Raw genomic sequence first — 21,871 nt, 5'->3', positions numbered from 1 at the left:
CTCCCTCCTTCCTGGAAGCACTGCCCTCCATGGAGGGGACCGTATGCTACTGGACAGGGGGTCCGTGCCATTAACTTAGCTGTGTCCTAACTTCCTGTCAGAGTCTTGCTCTCCCTGCCAGAACCCAGTCTATCTGACCCTGGGGTGAGGGGGGAGGAGTAAGTATACACAAGAAGTTCTCACCCAAAGAGGGCAGATGGGCCTCTTCTGGTCCCTTCCCACAGCTCCCACAGTGACTCATCTGAAAGTCCTCAGGCCTCTCTGCATTTGGCCCTCTGCTAAGCCCCTCCCCCTGCCCTGCCCCTGCCCCAAATACCAGTGTGTGTGGGCAGTCCCCTGGGTGTGTGTACCACAGAACATTATGCAGGGGAGGGATGGGGCCAAAGGAAAGAGGTTCATCTGGTTGGAATTCATGACCAGGTGGGGATCGCCTGAGGGTCCCCATGCAGCAGTGGCACCTGCTGCCCCTTCACAGGTTGCACAAAGGGTCTCACAAGGTCAGGGGAGCTGGGCCACCCTGGGCTGGTGGTGACCTGAATGTCTGGTTTTCTCTTCTCTATATACTCGGATGAAATGTAAGTCCTACTAGTAATAGGCTAGTCATGTGCATCTTCCCCCTCCCCGCTTCTTCTCCGCACAGGCATTCATTGAAATTCTAAGGGGCCTCACGAGATTTGCAAGGAGGAGAGCAATGGACAAGGGCAGGTGCATCCAGGCTAACCCCCTGAACCTGTCTCCAGGCCCCCTTTTCCTGCCCTGCCGGCGTGGCTCAGTGGTTGAGCGCGGACCTATGAACCAGGAGGGCTCATGCCTGGGTTGTGGTCTAATCCCCAGAGTGGGGCGTGCAGGAGGCAGCAGATCCATGATTCCCTCTCATCATTGATGTTTCTATGAACAGAAACATCTATGGGCAGTCCCCTGGGTGCTCTCTCCCTCTCCCTTCCTCTCTGACAACAATACAAATATTTGTTTTAAAAAAGAAAAAAGGCCCCCTTTTCCTCATTCCCCAGGGAGCTCAAGCAGCCCCGCCCAGGCTCCTTTCTTTCCTACAGAACATTTTCAGAGACCAGAGCAGCCCCGCCTGGGGGTCCCCTTGCTTCTTCTATGCTAAGCCTTCCTGCCTCACTGTCCCAGCTTTAATACACACACTCTCCCCCTGGCCCCTGTGGCTCAGTTTGTGGCCTGCCCAGTGCAGGAGACCAGTGGGTCCAGGGGTTGGATAACTGGTCAGGGCACACGCCCTGTTTGGGCTGGATCCCCAGTAGGGAGCATGCAGGAAGCAGCAAATCAGTGTTTCTCTCCTTTACCCTTCCTCTCTCTGAAATCAATGAAAACACATTTAAACATGTACTCACACAAAATAAACGTACTTTCAAAACCACCTTGGACACGTATGGTGACATTTTTCCCGCAAGGAGTCAAGCACCCACACAGCGCCGGCTGCCCCAGGCAGACCCACCCATGGCTGGGTCCCTGCCGGTACCACCCTGGCTGATCCGGTTTCAAAGGAGCAGACGCTATAGACGTGGGAAGGAGCAGGCGCCATCTCCTTCGGAGAAGCACAGCCCCGCGGTCCAAAGCAAACCCCTCCAGCTGGAGGAGACGCAGGTCCCGCCAGCTCTGGCGCCGCATTCCGCCGCGCAGATGTGAGGTCGCGGGCGGAGGCTGGGCTTCAATACTCAGCACAACCGTGACGGGTCCGGTTGGGCTGCAGCCCGGAGGGCTGAGCAGTGAGCGGGTGGTGTTGGGGTTCTGCTTTCACGCTCCCGTGGAAAGCTGGGGACGCGGGTCTGCGGCGATTCTCTCTGCCCCCAGCCCCCCTCTGCACTCTGCAAGAGGCTGAGCGCTGGGCATGTCATCACTGACGCCCGCCCTCAGTATTGGGGTGGGCAGTGCCCGGGAAGGAGGAAGGGATGGGGGAAGGGGAGGTGGAGCTTGTCCCCTGCCCGCTCCTTGGCTGGCCCTCAGCGCTGTGCATCTGCGCATCTGAAACCTGGTCCTGGTGCCCTGGGGTCTGAGGGTGGGATCAGCCCTGCTGGGTCCACTCCCAGGGGCCTTGCCGGTCCCTGGATCCCTCCATCCTTCCTGCGCCCGCCCACACCGCCATCCTGCAGGGCACAGGGGTCTCTTAGCCCGCCCCTCGAAGTCCTGTACAAACCCCCCTCCCAGCTACCCGCCCCCTCCTGCTGGGCCCTGCCACTCCGGCCACGTCCTAGGGCAGCCAGGTCTTTGCACCTGCTGTGCCCGCCCTCCCTTAAGGAACTGCCCCTTAAGCTGAAGCTGGGCAGGTGCCCTCTCCCTCCAGACCCCTTACTAATCTTCTAAGAGAGGATGCAGAACACTTATCCGATGATTCCCGCTTTGTACAGATGGATACATCCACTAACACATATAACTTTGTTCTCTATACACAGACATTTAGGACAGGAAACACAGCTGACAGGTGTGGCCCCAGGCCTTGGGTGATCTGGTCACCATGGGAATCTAACCAGGGACCTCTTGGTTCCTGGGTCAATGCTCAGCCACTGAGCCACACTGGCTGAACACCAACATGGGTTCTGTACACCCTAAGCTCTAGGGCTGGGACATTAAACTTTTCTTTTGCACAAGCCCTTCTCACTCTCACCTCTGGGCCTTCGCACATGCTGTTCCCGCTGCACCCAGGCTCCCCTGGACTTGCTCCAGGTGCCTTTCCTGTTTGTTGATTTTAATCTGCATCCTTTCCCTGTATAAACTGTAACCATCTGTATATCAGCTTTTCTAAATCCATGAGTCCTTCTAGCCCAGAGGTTTTCAACCTGTGGGTGCGACCTCTTTGGCGGTCGAACGACCCTTTCACAGGGGTCGCCTAAGACCATCCTGCATATCAGATATTTACATTACAATTCATAAAAGTAGCAACATTACAGTTATGAAGTAGCAACGAAAATAATTTTATGGTTGGGTCACAACATGAGGAACTGTATTTAAAGGGCCAGAAGGTTGAGAACCACTGTTCTAGCCGATCATGGAGCCTGGGGTGGTTTGGGGACCCAACACAAGGAGATTCAAGGATTCAACGATATAACTTCTGTAAAACCCTTCACACAGGCTGCTTTCTTTTCCATCCTAGTGGATAAGGAAAGGAAGCGGGTCCTGGAATGAATTTCTCCTTTTGAATTACCTCAGCCTCCGAGTAAGAATAAGTGCTACCTTGTTATCAGGCCCTGAGAGCAGCAGCTGCAGGCTGCCTTGTCCCAGCTGCTGTTTCCATTTGTTCTGATGCAAAGAGCCCAAGTTAGGAGACCTCATTTGGTCCAGAAGACCCTCCCAGAAGAAGCAGCATAGGGCGGGCCTGCCTTTCATTTGCTCTTGCCCTCTCCTTTGTGGCTGTGGGGCCACGATGCAGTTAGCTCTGTGACGGGAAAGGGACAGAGGGATATCCTTTGGGTTTGGGCTGGAACATGTTCTCAACACCAATCCTTTCAAGATGGTCCTCCTCAGCATCTTTAGAATTCTTCCTCTTTGGGGACCTGTGCTTTCTACAGAGCACAGAGTCTACAGGGAAAAGGTAGGGCACACTCCACTGGGCCTGGCTGGAGCCCCTGCCTTGTCCCTGACTCAGGAGCTGCTAGACCAACATGTCAAACTCACGGCCCGCAGGCCCCATGCAGCCCACAACGAACATTTTTGCGTCCCAGCCAATATAACAGTATGTAAGAAATGTTTCAATAAAAATTTCATAACTTAATTTTTACAACATCCTATTATACATAGTTATTAATAACAAACTACTACATTCGATAATGACTGATTACTATCATCGTGTTGCATTCATTTCCCTTATGTGCAGGCGCACCATTTCTCTCACTAATACTAGCAGCGAATATGTCAGCAGCCGACTGCCTCGTCATTAGTATTGGACTGACTTGTTTGGTGTGCACAACAGGAAATATTATGCTTTCAGAGAACAAGAAAAATAGGTTTATTTGTGTTACACTTATTAATTTGTGCAGTTATTCAGTGTCTGGTAAGTTAATGTTCAAGAAAAAATATTAATTTTTATTAAAACGTTCTATTATTTTATGTTAACGATTACTCATTCATTTCAGCTCTTTGTATTCAGCATGGCTGTCAAAATAAACCTACGTTTCTACGAAAATTGAAGCTTTTATTTTGGGGGGCCCACATACATCTTGTTTTACACCTTGTTTATTTGGCCCATGTTAGCCTTTGAGTTTGACATGCTTGTAGTACAGACTAGACCAGTGATGGCAAACCTTTTCAGCTCGGCGTGTCAGCATTTTGAAAAACCCTAACTTAACTCTGGGGCCGTGTCACATATAGAAATCTTTTGATATTTGAAACCATAGTAAAACAAAGATGTATATTTTTGATATTTATTTTATATATTTAAATGCCATTTAACAAAGAAAAACCAACCAAAAAAATGAGTTCGCGTGTCACCTCTGACACTCGTGTCATAGGTTCGCCATCACTGGACTAGACGAAGCCCCTGGCAAGCAGCAGAGGAAGCCACGGGTCCTCGGGCATCCCATGCGGTACAGGCTGGAGTTGCACCAGTGCTCAGCTGGGGCGGGTGGGCACCCAGGGAGAACAGCACGATGGGGCCCATGGTGAGGCTGGTGAGACCCTTGGCCAACGTGGAAGGCCTCTCACAGGCCCCGGCCTATAAAGACCCTGGACTTTCCTCTGAGACCAAACCAGGTCGCCTACCAACTAGTCAGAGCCACTGTGGTTGGCCGCCGGCAACTCCACCTAGCTGGCTCCCACCTACAGGGAAACAAATACAAAGCTATCTGCGACAGTCATTTCAAAACCACCCACATCCATGGCGAAGAGAAATGGGAAGAGCTGTCAGTGCTCATTGGATTCCAATAGGGGAGTCATTGTAACCTTCCTATGGAGCACCAGGTTTCACGGGTTATCGTCTTGCTTATGCAACACAATAACCTGCTCATTACTCCACAGAGAAAGCTCTCTGGCGTCTCACAGGCTAGGAATTGGCCTGGCTCAGGGCACAAGGGGGAGAGACTGCGTTTAGGAAGCTTAAAGGGCCTGCGGGGAGGACACATCATGCTGAGGCCTGGGTCTGACTTCATGCTGGGCCTGCCTGCTGTGCAAGTTCAGTCTGGCTCTGGGCACGGGTCTCGGGGGAGCCGGGCTTGCTGCCTTGGGAGGCTTGGAGCTCTACCTTGGACTGTAACTCTTTTCTACTCCTGTGCAGTGGGGGGAACTGGGCTGTGTCAGAAATAAATCATTTTCTTGTTAAATTTTTTTTAAAAATCCTTCACACAGTGCTTGGAACGCAGGAAATGTGAAATAGATGAGATTCATTTCCCCTGAGCCTCAGTCCCCTCCTCTGCAAAATGGGGTCATAATCGCCCTGCACTCTTGGGGTCGGGGTGCTTGTAACTTGGGGTGAAGAAGCTCTTCCCAAACAAGGGAGGAAGAGGAAGAGCCATAAAGGAGAAGATCAGGTTTATTAAAACAGAAAAAGGTTTGTAGGACAGAAGACACCACAAACGAGCTTTAAGGACAACTACAGCAGGCGTTACACACAGGAATTCTAATGTCCACCAACAGCTGAGAACATGCCGAGCCCACGAGGGATCCTCAGGGAAGCGCAGCCCACTTCCCCATGCCAGTCTTCACACCCCACACCTCCAGAGAGCAGCTTGCCAGGAAGTATCCCCATCTCAAACAAGGGGTGCCAGGAAGTATCCCCATCTCAAACAACGGGGCGGCTCACAGATCCTGCGAAGACCACCTGCAAATTGCTGGAAGAAAGACTGAAAGCCTAAAAAAGTGGATGTGAGAGAAACCAAGATGGCGGCATAGGGGAACACCTGAAATTGCTGCCTCTCACAACCACTTCAAAACTATAACTAAAAGACAAAGCAGACATCATCCAGAACCACAGGAAGGCTGGCTGAGTGGAAATTCTACAACTAGAAGGAAAGAGAAAAGCACACTGAGACTTAGAGGAGGCGGAAGAAAAGTGCTGAGGTACGGAGGCGCACGCGGAGAGGGCTGGCAACTGAGGATGTGGTTGTCTTTTTCAATCGGGAGGGAGACACAGATCCCGACTGCTCTGAACTCCAGTTCCGGGCGAGTCTCTGGGGACCCAGACTCATATGGGGAGAAACTGGATTGTCTGGCAGTGGGCGGAACTCAAGGGCAGCTTTCTCTCAGAGGTGCTTGCAGAGATTACTGCGGGACACTGAGACCTGAGGCCTCTTAGGGCAGGACTGAGGATCAGCCATAGCTGTTTGCTTCGCCCTGTTGATTCCCTGAGACCCTGCCCCACCCAAGCTGTGTGCAGAGGCTTTTTCATATGAATGGCCTGGCCCTTTTGCAATCTAAAATTACCTAACTAACTGCAGCTGGGTCAGAGAGACCCAGAACATCCAAAAGAAGGCCCAAGGCCCCACAGCAGCTTGCATTGCTTCACTGCTGGGCCTCATCTGGGCACCTCCAAACCCCAAACAAAGAAGAAGAATCTGCAGATCTCTCCATAGCTCCTGCTGGGTAGCCTCAGGCAGAGGCTAAATTAGCAGCTCCTTAGAGATCCTAGAGCCAGTGTACCCAGTGGTCAGAGTGGGACCATCCAGATTACAACTCCTCAGATCCATAAGGGACACACTCAGGGGGCAGAATCAGTGAGCACCAAAGCCCCCCTGAAGCAAGTCTTGCCCCATATGGGTGTCTCCAGCACAGAAGTTCTCCCACCGTAGACAGAGCTGATTCTCACAGCCAATTGGCCTGGAGGTCAATTCCTCCCAGTGATACCAACTACAATCAAGGCTTAACTACAACAAGACTGTGCACAAAGCCCACAAAGGGGTGCACCAACAGTGTCCACCTCAGGTAATTGGGGAGGCTGAGCCACTGGGCCCGATAGGACACCTAGCACAGAAAGCCACTCTATCAACACAGGGAAGCATAAAAAATGCGGAGACAAAGAAACAGGTCACAAATGACAGAAACGGAGGAAAGCAAACTACTGGATATAGAGTTCAAAATAACGATTATAAGGTTTTTCAAGAATTTTCTAGAAACCACCAATAAATTTAGTGAGACCCTCGATAAATCTAGTGAGACCCTTGAGGATATGAAAAAGGACCAACTAGAAATTAAGCATACACTGGCTGAAATAAAGAATAATATACAGAGTTCCAACAGCAGACTAGAAGATCGCAAGAATCAAGTCAAAGATTTGAAATACAAAGAAGTAAAAAACACACAACCAGAAAAGCAAAAGGCAAAAAGAATCCAAAAATATAAAGATAGTGTAAGGAGCTTCTGGGACAACTTCAAGCGTACCAACATCCGAATTATGGGGGTGCCAGAAGAAGAGAGAGAACAGATATTGAAAACCTATTTGAAGAAATAATGACAGAAAACTTCCCCTACCTGGTGAAAGAAATAGACTTACAAGTCCAGGAACCACATAGAACCCCAAACAAGAGTAACCCAAAGTGGACCACACCAAGACACATCATAATTAAAATGCCAAGAGCAAAAGACAAAGAGAGAATCTTAAAAGCAGCAAGAGAAACACAGTTAGTTACCTACAAGGGAGTACCCATTAGACTGTCAGCTGATTTCTCAACAGAAACTATACAGGCCAGAAGGGAGTAGCAAGAAATATTCAAAGTGATGAATAGCAAGAACCTACAACCAAGATTACTTTACCTAGCAAAGCTATCATTCAGAATTGAAGGTCAGATAAAGAGCTTCACAGATTAGAAAAAGCTAAAGGAGTTCATCACCTCCAAACCAGTATTATATGAAATGCTGAAAGGTATTCTTTAAGAAGACGAAGAAGAAGAAAAAGGTAAAGATAAAAATTATGAACAACAAATACATATCTGTCACACGTGAATCTAAAAATCAAGTGAATAAAAAATCTGATGCTTGCTTCGGCAGCACATATACTAAAATTGGAACAATACAGAGAAGATTAGCATGGCCCCTGCACAAGGATGACACACAAATTTGTGAAACGTTCCATATTTTTTCAGAAAGGATATATGCACCCCTATGTTCATAGCAGCACAATTCACCATAGCTAAGATTTGGAAACAGCCTAAGTGCCCATCAGCAGATGAATGGATTAAAAAACTTTGGCACATCTGCACAATGGAATACTATGCTGCTAGAAAAGAAGGAACACCTACCATTTGCAACAGCATGTTTGGAGCTGGAGAGCATTATGCTCAGTGAAATAAGTCAGTCAGAGAAAGACAAATATCACATTCTCTCACTCATTTGTGGATTATAATGAACAACATAAACTGATGAACAAAAACAGATGTAGAGACAGAGAAGCATCGATCAGATGCTCAAAACTCAGAGGGAAGGTAGGGGAGGATTGGGGTGAGGGGGAGAGATCAACCAAAGGACTTGTATGCATGCATATAAGCATAAGCGATGGATGTGGACAACAGGGGTGAGGGTGAGGACAGGATTGGGGGGATGAGGGGACATTGGGGGGATAGGACACATTGTAGTATCTTTATCAATAAAGGGGGGAAAATCTGATGAACAGAATAAACTGGTGATTATAATAGAATCAGGGGCATAGAAAGGGAGTGGACTGACAATTCTCGGGGGAAAAGTGATGTGGGGGTGCGGGAAGAGATTGGACAAAAATCGTACACCTATGGACGAGGTCAGTGTGGGGGGTAAGGGCAGAGGGTAGGGTATGGGAACCGGGTGGAGGGGAGCTATGGGGGGAAAAAAGAGGAACAACTGTAATAATTTGAACAATAAAGATTTAATAAAGGCCCTCTGAAAACTCAAAAAAAAGTGGATGTGGTGCATTAAATGATGGTCCCACATATGTCCACATCGCAACCCCCAAACTGGCGAATCTTACTTGACACGGCAAAAGGACTTTGCAGATATGATGAACTTAAGGATTTTGAAATGGGGAGCTTTTCCTGGATCCTCCATCCAGCTGGGCCCTAAATGCCACCCACGGTGTCCTCACTGCGGGGAGGCGGGAGAGCTGATCACTGTTGCAGGTGGAAAGGAGGCGCTGGAGAAAGAATTCCACACCCGAATCCCTGGAACACGTGTTGCCTAATTTGGCAAGAGGGTCTTTGCAGGTGAGCCCATCCAGGCCCTGGCTGGGTACCTCAGTTGGTTAGAGCATCATCCCCATATGCCAAGGTTGTGGGTTCGACCCCTGGTCAGGGCACATCCAAGAATAAACTAATGAATGAATAAATCAAATTTGTGTTTCTCTCTCTCAATTAAAAAGAAAAGATGAGCCCGGCTGGAGTCGCTCGGTGGTTGAGCACCAATCTATGAATCAGGAGGTCACCGTTCAATTCCCAGTCAGGACACATGGCTGGGTTGTGGGCTCAATCCTCAGTGTGGGGCGTGCCAGAGGCAGCCGATCAATGATTCTCTCTCATCATTGATGTTTCTCTTTGTCTTCTTCTTCCTTCCTGACTGAAGTAAATTTTTTAAAAAAAATTTTTAATGATGAGATCAGCCTGCATTATTCAGGTGTCCTTAAAAGAGAATGAAGAGAAGACATAGATACACAGAGGAGAAGGTATGTGAAGATGGAGACAGAGATTACAGCGATTCAGCCACAAACCCAGGAATGTGTGGAGCCATCAGAAGCTGTATGAGACAAGGAAAATTCCCCCCTGAACCTCTGAAGGGAGGCCAACAGTGCCACAACTTGGTTTTCAGCCCGGAACTGCAAGTGAATACATGCGTATTGTCTTAGCCACCACGGTTGGGGTAATTTGTCAACAGCAGCCACAGGAAACTAATACAATGGATAAGAGACTTGAACAGATGCAATTAGTATCTTTGCCAAACAAAACAATAAGAATAGCCCTAGCCGGTTTGGCTCAGTGGATAGAGCGGCGGCCTGCGGACTGAAGGGTCCCAGGTTTGATTCTGGTCAAGGGCATGTACCTTGGTTGCGGGCACATCCCCAGTAGGGGGTGTCAGGAGGCAGCTGATTGATGTTTCTCTGTCATCGATGTTTCTAACTCTCTATCCCTCTCCCTTCCTCTCTGTAAAAAATTCAATAAAATATATTTTAAAAAAATAATAAGAAGAATAGCCAATAAGCACATACAAAGATGCTCGACATCATTGTTCATCGGAGAAAGACAAAAACACAATGAGATACCACTGCCTACTTACCAGAGTGGTCAAAATTCCAAAGAAAGAGAAGAAAATAAGTTGACTGTCCATATGGAGCGTTGTCAGGACAGGGAGCTACTGGGACTTGCATGCTTGGTGCTTGGGAGGGGAGGGGAGGGAGGGAGGAGGAGGAGAATGTCATCGAACTCACTTTAAAAGGCACCGGCAGTTTCTCCTAGGATAACGCCCTATTGTCTGTCCTATAACTCGGCAATCCCACGCCTGTTCTCAGGGAAACAAGTGCAGTGCAGGCTGATACCCACAATGCCTGTGGGGACTGGCTGGGCAGTGAGGTAAGGTCATCACTGCAGTGATGATGAAGTAGCCTACCCTTGTCCGTGTTGGCATGGCGAAGCAGAAGTGCTGATTCCTATGCACAGCAAACCACTCCCCCATGATTTCTTAAAGAAAGTGACTGCTTTTCCCCTTTGTAATCAACTTGAACGCTATGCTGGCAAAGTGTATCGCGTGAAACCAAAGGTGGTCAATCCACTATTTGCTATTTGGCTGCTTTTCTTTCTCCCCTCCCTTTGCTTTCCTGTCCTCCTACAAAACAGCAATAGGTATACCATACAGGTTTCTGTCTCCTCCTGGCCTGTTTCCTGTTTTTGTAAAACAGAGAAAATAATTGTACCTATTTTTACAAGACTGCTGAGAGGACAGTGAGATAGATAACGCACAGGAAAGAGCTTGGTAAAGTGGGAAAACAACAACAAATGCAACGCCCACCACAGCCTTCTGCCGGGATGGTCCTAGCAGCTTTGCTCGTAACAGCCAAGCCTGGGGACCACCCGCGTGCAGATCATTCAGCCGGTAAAACAGTGTGTGTGGTCAGCAGTGGAATACTACACAGCCACGAAAAAGAATACCTGATTGCTACACAGAACACAGATGGATCTCTCAGATATTATACTGAGCAAAAGAAGCATGCCCTCCCCCACCCCCGCCCCAAATAAAAAAGATCATCCCATCCCTGATTCAGTTGATTGGAGTGTCGTCCCATACAGGTTCAGTTCCCAGTCAGGGCACATACATAGACTTCATGTGCAATCCCCAGTCAGGGTGAGTACAGGAAGCAACCAATTGATGTTTCTCTCCCCCTCCCTCCCCCTTTTCTCTCTCTCCCCCTTCCTGTCTCTCTAAAAATCAATTTAAAGCCCTAGCCAGTTTGGCTCAGTGGATAGAGAATCAGCCCGCACACTGAAGGGTCCTGGATTCGATTCCAGTCAAGGCCACATACCTTCATTGCAGGCTTGATCCCTGGAAACAAAACATATCCTTGGGTGAGGATTCAAACAAAACAAAACAGAACAAAACCACATTCCATACGAGTCTGCTGATACTAAGTCCAGGACCAGGCAAATGTTATCTACAGATAGATTTCAGAATAGTGGTTTACGTGGGAAGGGTGCTGTCTGGAGAAAAGCAGGCGGCAGCTTCTGGGCCCTGGAATGCCCTCCGTCTCCACCTGGGTGCTGGTTACACGTGTTTACCCCTTTGTAAGGAGTCACTGAGCCACATACAGTGCAGTTTACACACTTCACTGTATTGTTTTTTTTAATATATTTTTATTGATTTCAGAGAGGAAGGGAGTGGGAGAGAGAGACAGAAACATCAATGATGAGAGGGAATCATTGATCGGCTGCCTCCTGCACGCCTCCTACTGGGCATCGAGCCCACAACCCGGGCATATGCACTTTACCGGAATTAAACCCAGAACCCTTCAGTCCACAGGCCGACACTCTATTCACTGATCCAAACCGGCTAGGTCTATCTGTAGTTTTTCCTTATGAAACAAAATGCAATAAAATAGGAAATAGACTGCACATATTAAGGGATTTAGTGAAACTTCTATTCTAATGATATATATAAACACATACAACATATAATGTACAATGTGATGTTACATATTACATAAAATATATTTTTATAGTCCATTATATACTACTAGAGGCCCAGTGCATGAAATTTGTGCACTGGGGGGGGGGGGGGGTTGGTGTCCCTCAGTCCAAGCCTGCACCCTCTCCAATCTAGGACCCCTCAGGGAATGTCCGACTGCTGGTTTAGGCCCCCTGTGGGATCAGGCCTAAACCAGCAGCTGGACATCCCTCTCAGAATCCGGGACTGCTGGCTCCCAACCACTCGCCTGACTGCCTGATCACCCCCTAACCACTCCCCTGACAGCTTGATTGAAAACTAACTGTTCCCCTGCTGGCCTGGTCCCCCCCAACTTCCCTCCTCTGCTGATCTGGTCACCTCCAACTGCCCTCCCCTGCCGGCCTGGTCACCCCCAAGTGCTCTCCCCTGCCAGTCTGGTCACCCCTAACTATTCTCTCCTGTAGGACTGGTTGCCCCCAATTTCCCTCTCCTGCTGGCCTGGTCAACCCCAACTGCTCTCCCCTGCTGGCTTGGTCATCCCAAACTGCCCTCCCCTGCTGGCCTGGTTGCCCCCAACTGCCCTCCCCTGCAGGCCTGGTCACCCACAGCTGCCCTCCTCTGCCGGCCATCTTGTGCCCACATGGAGGTAGCCATCTTGTGCGAGGGCATGATGGCCAATTTGCATATTACCTCTTTATTATATAAGATGTCTCATAATGCACTAATTATGCAGTGTTGGAAATGCATATTGAGGGAAAACTGTTGATTATATAAAAATTGCACATATGGCCCTGGCCGGTTTGGCTCAGTGGATGGAGTGTCCACCTGCAGACTGAAGGGTCTCAGGTTCGATTGCAGTCAAGGGCATGTACCTTGGTTGCGGGCACATCCCCAGTGGGGGGTGTGCAAGAGGCAGTTGATTGATGTTTCTCTTTCATCGATGTTTCTAACTCTCTATCTCTCTCCCTTCCTGTTAAAAAAAAATCAATAAAAAATATTTTTTAAAAACTGCACATATGTGTGAATTATATAACTGGTTCCTGGAAATGGAGATGGAGACTGAGACCTGTGTGCAGTGGGTGTACCTTGGAGCCTCCGGGGACAGCTCCTGTGGGAGGGGCTGGAGCAGGCAGGACTGGGCAGGGAAGAGCTGAGGTGAATGTAGTCCCAACAGTCTACCTGATGGGGCACCTAGAGCTGGCATGACCTCCAGTTGTGCCAAGGGGGCTGGCCTTTGTGCTCTGACCCCCTCACTCACCCCCCTCTCCCCTTACTTCCTCTTTTCCAGGGGTCGGTAAACTCTTTTTTTTTTTTTTTTATTTTATTGACTTTTCACAGAGAGGAAGGGAGAGAGATAGAGAGTTAGAAACATTGATGAGAGAGAGACATCGATCAGCTGCCTCCTGCACATCTCCCACTGGGGATGTGCCCACAACCCAGGTACATGCCCTTGACCGGAATCGAACCCGGGACCTTCCAGTCCGCAGGCCGACGCCCCATCCACTGAGCCAAATCGGTTTTGGCTCGGTAAACTCTTTATATAAAGGGCTAGATAGTAAATATTTTTGTCTTTGAGGCCATATGATATCTAGAGCAAATACTCAACTCTGCCATTGAAAAATATATAAACGGATGAGCGTGCCTGTGGACACTGGATTTGGCCTCAGAGCCTTGGTCCATTAACCCCTGCTCTATCCCGGTAACAGAACCTCCTGCTGTTCCAGGAACAGGCCAATCCCACACCTGCCTCAGGTCCTCCGTCCATACTAATAGCCCTTTCTGACTCCCAGGCAGCTGCCTTTGGGTTCATCTCAAATGTGGCTTCCTCCAAGACCCCCTGATCTGAACTGGCCATTCCCATTACTCCTGAACTTTGACACTGGGTTAGTTCTTGACTTCTTTACTGTCCCTTTCCCCGCACCAGATGTCAGCCCATAATGGTGAAAGGATTTGAGGATCGGGAGAGGCAGGTTAGGGGAAGGGGGTCCACAGGAGAGGAATGCATACGTGATGGGCAGAGACAGAGCCAAGGCCCGGATTGTTTACAAGAATCTTACAAGATAAGGAAGAAGGAGAGGGGGCGCCCTCTGAGCTTTGAAACTTTGAAACTGAGACCATGCAGGGAAGGGGGGAACGTGACCAATTAGGAAAGCTCGGGGGACATAAAATAAGGAAGGGTCCAATTAGAAAGTGGAATGAACGGACAAAGAAGCTCCCAGCATTTATAAACTGGTAGACAAAGAGACGAAAAGGACTAGGTTCTCCCCATTTTAGAGAAAGCAGGTTTTCTCCATGTGGGGAGCCTCCCCAGGGGGAGTTTGTATGTGCTCGTCATGAACTTCCACATTTTTGCTTAAAATCTTTTAGTCCTCGAATTTATTCTTCAAGCTTCGTGAGACGAGAACCATGCAATGAGAGACCGAGCCTGCCATTCCACGTGTCAACGGCGGGGACTTTGTCTTGTTCTCCATTAATTCTCAGCGGCTAGAATGGGGCGTGGTAGGTGCTCAGTAAACATTTGTTTAATGTGAGGGTAGATTTCTCCTCTCCCTCTGTCCTTGGGGCTGGGGGACCCAGCCAAGCCACTCAGCGTCACAGTGGCTCGTACAGGGATGGCAGGGGCCTCCTGAAGCCCATTTGCTCCTGGGGTGGCCCTCTCTGCTGGACAAAAACAACAACATGGGATGGACAGGGCCTGCCGGGAGCTGGGAGAGACAGAGGCTCAGGCACGTTTTGAGGCTTTTGTGAGACAGTGTGCATGGGTTTCTGTTCTTTCCTCCCTAAAGCGCCCAGTACCTCTGGAGGGAGGAATCTGGATTCAGCCTGATTCCCAAGTAACCAGAGGCTGGGCAGGTAACACTTCAGGGGGGGAAAGTCTGTATGTGCGTCTGTCTCCCCACTGGACTGTGAGTCCTGTGAGGGAGGATGAGGCTGTCCCAGTCACCGCTGGGACCCATATGGCACAGAACAGGCAGGGTGCATAATGGGCACCTGGGTGACAGTGTCTTAAATGAAAGAATAAATGAAGGACAGTTTTGCTAAGGTTAACAGGGATTTTTCAAATACGAAAAAAAGCAGCAATTTGAACACAACCAACTTGAATTACAAATTTATTCTAACCCCTCTCCCCCCAAGTCGCAAATGCATACAAAATTTTTGCCAGTAAGTCGGGGCGATGAACCATCCATCCTCTGGCCTCGTGCATTTTGAGAGGGTGCTCTTCCCACCTGCACACACCCTGATCCCACCCCCACCCGGTGGCTGAAGCTGTTGCATCCCACAGGTCTGGCCACGTCAACACACATAGGGGCTGTTTTCTTTTTCTTAAACATATTTTTATTGATTCAGAGAGGAAGGAACAGGGAGAGATAGAAACATCAACAATGAGAATAGTGATTGGCTGCCTCTTGCACACCCCTTATTGGGGATCAAGCCCACAACTCAGGCATGTGCCCTTGACTGCAATCGAACCAGGGACCTTTCAGTCCACAGGCTGACGCTCTATCCACTGAGCCAAACTGGCCAGGGCAGGGGCTGTTTTCAATCTCACACATGAGCACAGCGCTACCTCAGGGTCAGGTGGCGCAGGGTCAGGGGCTTAGGCTCCACCTCCTCCTCTTTCCTGCCTGTGTGACCTTGGGCAGGTGACTTTCCCTCTCTGTGCCTCAGCTTCTTCATGAATGAAGAAAATGTCACTGGGATTACGTAAAGCACTTAGAACAGTGCCTGACACCCACCCAGAGCTCAATGGATTCCACCTGACTGCTGTTTATTACCATGATGGGGGAGGGGTTTGCAGTCAAGATCCCTGGCGTCCAGCAACCCATCCTCCAGAGATGTGACAGGGCCAGAGTGAATCCTCTCAGGGGTAACCATGGAAACCAGGCACTGAGCCTGCCCACCTGGCTCCCTGGTCCACCACCCTTCCATGCACTGGTATCTCTTGCCTTCTTCCCCTCATCATTTAACCCACTCGGGTCACTCCTACTTTAGAAACACCCCACCCATGACCCATCTCCGCTCCCTCTACACCAGCCTCTCCCTTTCTTCTATAAAGAATTGATGTTTCACTAACCCAGTTTACTGGGTTTCTACCAGGTCTTGTGGCCAGGTGTTTTTAACCACCTGGGGGAAGTGGAAGAAAACCTGCCCCACCCATTTCCTGGTCTATGACCACGCCCATTCACTGAATGCCAAGGTCTTGGGTGGCTGTGATTGGGGATGGAGGGCCACCCACTCTCAGCACTGCTCTGGGACCTCTGTGGAGATTCCCACCCCTCCCCCAGTGATCTGCCTCCCCCTCATCTCCCTTCTTGCCCCCCACCTGTTCCCTCAAGCACCCTGCCCCCAGGGTAACCTGGGCTCCCGGTTCCCTCCCAGTGCCACTGGCTCCCATCCCTCATGGGCTTCATAGCCCTGGGCAAGTCCCTTGGCTTCCCGAGCCTCAATTTCCCCACCTGGGACAGTTCATAGGATGCCTCTAGACTCACCCCCATCAGATCTCTCAGCTTCTCTCCTAATTTTAATGAGCTTTGTACCCATTTTGGAGATCCATATAATGGTTCTCAGACAGTCCTTAAGACGGCTTCCTCATCTCAGGGCTCCTTTAATTAGGAAACACCTAGTCTGAAAAATAGCAGCTCTCCTTGGACTGTTCCTCTCTCATGTGGGAAAGGTCAAATGTCCCATGGGGTCGGCAGGAGTCCCAGCACGCTCTTGGGGTGGGGAGGTGGAGCGAGGTAATGGAAGTTGTGAATGTGAGCTTATGTGGGAAAAGGGTCTTTCCTAGAGTTAGGGTGGCCCTAAGTCCAATGACGAGGTGTCTTTATAAGAGACAGAAGAGAAGGCCACGTGAGGATGGAGGTGGAGACTGGAGAGAATGCAGCCGCAAGCCAAGGAGCACCTGGACACACCAGAAGCTGGAAGAGACAAGGATCCCCCACGAGAGCCTTTCGGAGGCAGTGCCGACAGCTGACTTTGGACCTGCGGCCTCTAGGACTGGGAGAGAATAAATTCTGGTTGTCCGAAGCCACCAAATTCGTGGTAATTTGTTAGGCTAAAGAAGGTAAGACCAACTAGGGGCCCACACCAGGGAGAGGGAGGTGGCACTTGGGGCTATGGAGGCAGGAGGTACCAGTGCATGAAGAGGGACTGCTGGACCAGTCCGGAGCCCCAGGGGAGGGGAGCAGGACCCCACAGATCAGCATTTAAAGGAAACATGGGGGATGTGATCATCTAATCCATGGCCCCTGGGGAAGGTAGGAAAGGACAGCCAGGAAAGCCCCGGGGACTCTGGTGACAGGTAACAGGAAGCTGAGGCTGAAAGGCAAGTTGATTAGCCCTGGTCAAAATCAAAGTCCACCACGTCAGGGGGGTTGGGAGGGCACTGCCTGAGAAGACCAGCCATTCCAGTGGGTGGTGCCACAGACTGAAGGAGGAGGGGTCTCTGTTGGAATATTCCACTTGAGGACTCAGGAGAAGGTCTCACAGATCAGGTTAAGAAAAGATATTCGGTGGATCGATTGCAAGCCAGGATCCTTTCCCCCCTCTTAAGATAAGGGGAACAGAAGTCCAGGGAAAGACACTGCATTCCTTACAATGGTCTGTACCAACTGATCAAAAGAAGGGGGTGTTCAGTGTAATGGCCGAGTGTCCCAGGGAAGGTAGCACTGATCAGGCAAATGGGGAGCTTGACAGGCTGATCAGCTGAGGTCCAGGTTCCATGTTTTCCTTCTGCCAGAAGAGTGAGCATGTCGTCCTGGGGCTGGGACCCAGAGGCGGGTGAGGTTTGGGATGGGGTGGAGAGATGAGCACTGTGGGCTGTACCAATGAGCTAAGGAGGTGGCTATGTTGGAACGCTTCACAGTCCCAGTGCAAGGTGCTACCACTGGTCAGCAGGGGGTGACCAGCAGCCAAGTTCATCAAAATCTCAGTGGCTTCCGCTGGGCCAGCACATTAGGGCGCACATGGCCACATCCAAGTTCAGGCTTCAGCAGCCTCCTATTTCTTGGGCGTGGACTTGGACCGCGCCTCCGCGTCCCGGGTGTAGAGTTCAGCGCGCACCTCTTGTATCTGCGCCCGCAGCTCCTCCAGGGCTCTCGGCGCCTCCTGCGCCTGCACCTGCGCCTGCAGCGCCTGCAGCGCCAGCGCCAGGCGGCCCACCTCGTCCTGCATCTCGATCCAGGCGGCGCGCTGCTCCTCCTCCTTGCGGCGCTGCTGCGCCTGGTGGCGCGAGTACTCCAGCACCATGCAGGCGCCGCCCACGATGAAGATGGTGGCCTCGCCCAGGAGTTCGGCGCCCAGCTCGGCGGCCGCCTCCTCGTTCAGCGGCTTGATGGTTGTGCCCCGGAAGCCCATAATGCGCATCTTGGTCCGCATCTCCACCCAGTGGTACACTGCGGGGGAAGAGAGGGGTCAGCCCGTGCTCTGCGAGCCCCCTGCCAGCCCCGCCCAACACGCCTGTGTCCAGGTGGGAGCGATGGAGACACAGCAAACAGAATCGCCAGGGGGCGCTTTAAACAAACCCGAACCGGCCTCGCCCAGAGAAGGCCGAGTCACCTGGCCTGGGGTAACCCTGTGGGCATCTTTTAAAATCGCCCAGAAGATTCTGGCAAGCAGCCAGGAAAGAGGAATCCTGCCCGGGAGGGGAAGCCCTCAGACTGGGGCTGTGCCCCCTGAAGGGTCACAAGAAGCTCCCAGAGCACCAAGTCCCCGGAAGCTGTAAAGGCTCCATTGGCAGGCGCTTAGCTCCCTCTGCTCCCCGCCCCCCCCCCCCCCCCCAGCCACCTGCGGGCCAGCCCGTCCTCCTCCCCCGGCACTGTCACCCCATCCACTTCCCAGGAGAAAGGGCGACCCCCTTTCCTTTCGAATCTTCCCAAACGCAGTGTCAGGGCTGAGGCAGAGGGTGACCCACTGGATCCAAGGAAAGGGCAGCTGAAATGTGCGATGAGGTTAAGCGCTTGAACCTGTGAAAAGCGGGTGACAGAGCTGGTGGCTCCGGAATAGCCCACAGCCCGAGGCGGGAGCTAACAGTTGCGCGCTCTCCATGGCGGGTGTAGAAACACACCTTGGAAGGAGCTTATGAGTTGACGGGTGCTGCTGGCACAGAAACTGCCTGGCCTGGCCCGCTTCTGTGAGGAAAGCTTCCAGCCCATCTGAGCCTTAAAAACCAAGGCAGGATTGATGCGAACCCTGACTCACTCCTGTAATAGTGCATCTTCATCCAAGAGCACGTGGAATTAATGCGGGTGCCCTGTCTAGCTTATTTGGAGATTCATTTCCAACATATTTTACTTTTGTGTTGTTAATCCTCACCTGAGGATATATCTTCCACTGCTTTTCAGAGAGAATGGAAGGGAGGGAAGGAGGGAAAGAGAGAGAAATAGACTGGTTGCTAATAGCTGCCTCCCGCACTCCCCAAGAGGGAGGAAACAGGTTGGGGGGGACCCAGCTTGACTGGAAGGGAAGCCAGGACGCTTTGGTGCCCGGCCGGAGCTCCAACCATTGGACAACACCGACCAGGGCCAACATATTTTACTTTCAATGTTTAATACTTATTCATGAAAATACACGAAACATGAAATGTTTTATATTATTTGTGCACTAGCAAAAAATTTAAAATTCAATCCAGAAGAAAATATTTTAACATTTGGAACCTTACAGTCACAAGAAACTAAATAAAATTAAAAATTTAGTTTCTGTATATATTTTGGTTGATGACACCTAATTCACGAGAAAGAATTCTGTCCAGAGAGAGCTCCAAGTTAAGGTCAAGGACAAAGAGGAAGAATGTAAAATTTCTGACAGTAAAAGAAGAGTTTGTTCTTTTGTTCTTTTGGAAACGGGGCACTGGCTGGCACCAAATCACCAGAGCAGGTGGATGGCATTAGATGTGTCAAAGGAAGGACGCGCCACTCTGCTGGGATATGTCAATGTTCACATCACAAGTTACATCCTTTGCAACTACTTGAACTTTCAGAGAGTTTTAGTGTCAACTTGAAAATGCACTAGAGAGTAATCTGTCGATTGTTTTAAGGGGCAGGGTAGCGTTCTGCCACGGTGGCTGCCACCTTCTGCCGCTCGGGGGGCTGCTTGTGGTCGGTGGGTGCTTGGCAGACCTGGCACCTCTTTTGTGAAGCGGCGGCTGAGGAGACTCGGGCGTTCACCAAGGCCAAGGGAAAGCCCCGGAAGGAGCCCAGAGTGAGAATAACGATCATATTACTCTGAGGGGCAGGGGGCAGGATGGCTTGTGGAGCGCTTTAAGACTAAGAGGCATACACCTCTTAGTAAACAAATGGAAGCCTATTGTGAATAGCAGGGTTTGCCAATGAGGTGGATCAGATTTCGATTTGACGGGCAGCCAATCAATGCAACAGACACAGCTGCACAGCTAAACACGTGTCTGGGACAGTCCAGCAGCAGAGGGAGTGTCTACTGGGAACCTGCTACTCCGCACCGCAATGTGGCTCCACCACACCCAGGCTACCACAGCAGCTTTCTCTCTTCTTTCACTTCCCCCTTCCCTATTCTTTTATTATACATCAGGTAACTGATGTATGTCCGCAGAATTTGCATTTTTAAAAATTAAAGGCCAATGGTGGGTTTTGATTGACATCAAATGGAGATGGGATGGAGACAAACACTGGTTTTCCATTAGTGGACGCTCATTCAGCTCTTACCTTTCTATTCCAGGAAGTTATTTGGCTCTCGCTGTTTAACAAAAAAGAGCACATAGTGGTTGAGCATCAACCTATGAACCAGGAGGGGAAGGTTCGATTCCTAGTCAGGGCACATACCTATGTCAGTTTGCTCTCGGCTGGACAATGATTTTCTAAAATGTCTTGGTTTCTACTCACGTAGTATTTCTCAAACGGGTTTGGGGGTTTTTGCTGGCTGTTCGTCATTTTCCACTTGGTAACAGTTTGTGGCTTGCTATAAGAAGTGGCGGCTCTCTCAGCTTCCTTTCATGGTGACATCACCTGTTTATCTATAAAACCACTACTTCTGCTTGCTGCGTTGTGCCTAGTCTATGGGTGGGGTTGGGTGGAGGGGAGGGGTAGAAGCAGGGGTGGGAGGTTAGGGGCTGATGGTGGCTACTTGGAATGGGGGCCCTGCACTGGCTTTGCCAGGCAGGCTGCCTGGCTGTTTCCTGGAGGCTCCCTGAGCCAGGTGGAGGCTGGAGAGACTGAGAGCTCTGGAGATTCCGACATTGTGGCTGTGATTGAAAATGGACTTCCTGAAAAAGAAGCTCGCCCACCAGTGACGAGTCGGCCTTAGGGAGACCTGTGTGATGGGGGATCGGTTCCCCAGGACACTCAGTGCTTCCACAGGAGCTTAAAACTGTAGATTTTGTCTTGTAAGCGGGTAATGAAATCAATTTAGTTGCACAGATCTATTTAGTTCCATTAAAAACATGATGGAGATACAACAGAAAATATGGAAGCCAATCTGAAGTAGTAAGGGTAAGTATTATTTCATAAAACTTTTGTTCTTGGGAGTGTGTGTGTGTGTGTGTGTGTGAACGAGTAATCAGAACACCGTTGAAAGGTTGAAAGCCATTGTCCTAGATTTGGGTTGGAATCCATTGAGTCTACAGAGTATTTTCAGGACAGTGATATCTTCCCAATATTGTCTTTCAAGCCACAAACGCAGCATCTCTCTGCATTCAGTCTCTAATTTTCTCTGCATGTCTTGTACTTCTTCGATTATATTTAGTCCCGGGTCCTGATATTTTTGACATGATTATTTATGGCATTTTACATTCAATTTTCAATCTGGTTGGGGCTGATATGTAGAAATACAATGGAGTTATGTA

General features: G+C 50.1%; 1 protein-coding gene and 1 non-coding gene across 3 annotated transcripts in view; one reads left to right on the top strand and one right to left on the bottom strand.

Moving 5' to 3' along the window:
* Positions 1 to 21,871, bottom strand: part of OPA3 (outer mitochondrial membrane lipid metabolism regulator OPA3) — a 98,912-nt gene that overhangs the window by 48,521 nt on the left and 28,520 nt on the right. The window contains exon 2 of one of the 2 annotated variants that reach the window (XM_070401892.1): positions 16,390 to 18,452. The exons of the other annotated variant lie outside the window; for it this stretch is intronic. Coding sequence (XP_070257993.1) covers positions 18,058 to 18,452 — 395 coding nt within the window. The 3' untranslated portion in view covers positions 16,390 to 18,057. Of the gene's footprint in view, positions 1 to 16,389; positions 18,453 to 21,871 lie in introns of those variants that run through there. 2 annotated transcript variants of the gene reach the window in all.
* Positions 7,917 to 8,023, top strand: LOC139000405 (U6 spliceosomal RNA). The gene has a single exon (XR_011469582.1). It is a non-coding gene; the product is annotated as a U6 spliceosomal RNA (small nuclear RNA).

This window comes from Myotis yumanensis, unplaced genomic scaffold (genome assembly GCF_028538775.1).
Source record: "Myotis yumanensis isolate MYYU_CA2020_CCGP unplaced genomic scaffold, mMyoYum1.0.hap1 SCAF_23, whole genome shotgun sequence".
Classification (NCBI taxonomy): Eukaryota; Metazoa; Chordata; class Mammalia; order Chiroptera; family Vespertilionidae; genus Myotis; species Myotis yumanensis.
The sequence above is the reverse complement of the archived record's forward strand: the minus strand, read 5'-3'. Positions and strand labels throughout refer to the sequence as shown.